Below are 1,598 nucleotides of genomic sequence, written 5' to 3'. Positions count from 1 at the left end.
TGTGGCCCATTTCTCTGGGGGGGGGGGTGGGAAGAGCTGAATGCTGCCACATCTCCACATACACACACACACACACCCCACACCCCCCAATAACCCGCTGTCCCCCTTCCAAGGACTTTTAGCAGCGGGACGGGCGTTCCGTGGGTCCTGGGGTGGGTGTTGGCTGGAGGGAGACCCCCAGGGCATCCATGGGTGCTGCACCCACCGCCGAGCCCTCTCCAGGGACATGGGGAGGGCAGGGCGTTGGCCACCCCTCGCCCCTTCCCCAGTGCCCGCCGCCTGCGGGCGATGATTCACCGCAATTTTCCTTTTAAGGCCGGGCTCGGCAGGGAGGAAGCAGAGGAGGAGGAGGAGAAGGACACTCCTTCGGCCTCGCTGGCTCCTCCTGCTCTCGCTCGAGGCTCCGACGCTCAGCCAAAACCGAATCCCGGCAGCGGGGCGCAGCAGAGGCTCCGACGGCTCCCGGCCCCGCTCCTCGCCCAAGCGTCTGCCCTGCGCCCGCGTCCCAGCCATGGCAAGAAACCACCAAGTGCAGAAGGCCAAGCTGGCCGAGCAGGCTGAGCGCTACGAGGACATGGCAGACTTCATGAAGGCGGTGGTGGAGCACGGGGACGAGCTGTCCAACGAGGAACGCAACCTCCTCTCCGTCGCCTACAAGAATGTGGTGGGGTGCCAGCGCTCAGCGTGGAGGGTCATTTCCAGCATCGAGCACAAAACCGAAGAGGGGGATGACAAAGCACAGCTGGTGAACGAGTATCGGGAGAAGGTGGAAAGGGAGCTGAACGGCGTCTGCAAGAACGTCCTGGCCTTGCTGGACAAGTATCTCATCAAGAAGGCGAGCGATGCCGAGAGCAAGGTCTTCTACCTGAAGATGAAGGGTGACTACTTCCGATACCTGGCCGAGGTGGCCACCGGCGACGACCGCAAGAAGACGATAGAGAACGCCCAGGAAGCCTACCAAGAGGCCATGGACATCAGCAAAAAGGAGATGCAGCCCACGAACCCCATCCGCCTGGGGCTGGCCCTCAACTTCTCCGTCTTCCACTACGAGATCGCCAATGCCCCCGACCAGGCCATCTCCCTGGCCAAGACCACCTTCGACGAGGCCATGGGGGACCTGCACACGCTCAGCGAAGACTCCTACAAGGACAGCACCCTCATCATGCAGCTGCTCAGGGACAACCTCACGCTATGGACAGCCGAGTGCGCTGGAGAAGACGGCGGCGAGGCTGGCGAAGAGCCCAAGAACTGAACGGCCCCCGTGGAGCCGGGGACCGGCCCCCACCTGCCCCCCCATTCCAGTCCCTTCGGCATCTATTCATGATTTTTTGTTGTTGTTGTTGGTTTTGTTTGGTTTTTGTTTTTTTTCCTGTTTTTGGTTTTTCGGGGGGTGGGGGGGGTGGGGAGGCATCTCAGCTCCCCCATGGCTCCCCCAGCCTGGATGCCGGGAGTGGGGGTGGCTTTGGCATGCCGCCCCCCACCTCTCCCTCTCCCCAATCCTTTGCTCTGGGGAGGGGGAAAGGAGGGAGAAGAGGTGCCTCCATCCCCCAGGGCTGCCAGCCCCTCCATATTTAACATTTTAGGTGGGGGAAACCAGC

The 1,598-nt window shown here is 62.2% G+C and overlaps 1 protein-coding gene across 1 annotated transcript; it reads left to right on the top strand.

The window, feature by feature from the left end:
* The first annotated feature begins 338 nt into the window (after positions 1-338).
* SFN (stratifin) lies at positions 339-1,296 on the top strand. The gene has a single exon (XM_005433072.2). It carries the CDS (start codon positions 512-514, stop codon positions 1,250-1,252), a length of 741 nt encoding a protein of 246 aa, XP_005433129.1. The 5' UTR covers positions 339-511; the 3' UTR covers positions 1,253-1,296.
* The last annotated feature ends 302 nt before the right edge of the window (positions 1,297-1,598 follow it).

This window comes from Falco cherrug, chromosome 3 (genome assembly GCF_023634085.1).
Source record: "Falco cherrug isolate bFalChe1 chromosome 3, bFalChe1.pri, whole genome shotgun sequence".
NCBI classification, from domain to species: domain Eukaryota; kingdom Metazoa; phylum Chordata; class Aves; order Falconiformes; family Falconidae; genus Falco; species Falco cherrug.
Note: the sequence above shows the minus strand (reverse complement) of the source record. Positions and strands in the feature narration are given on the sequence as shown.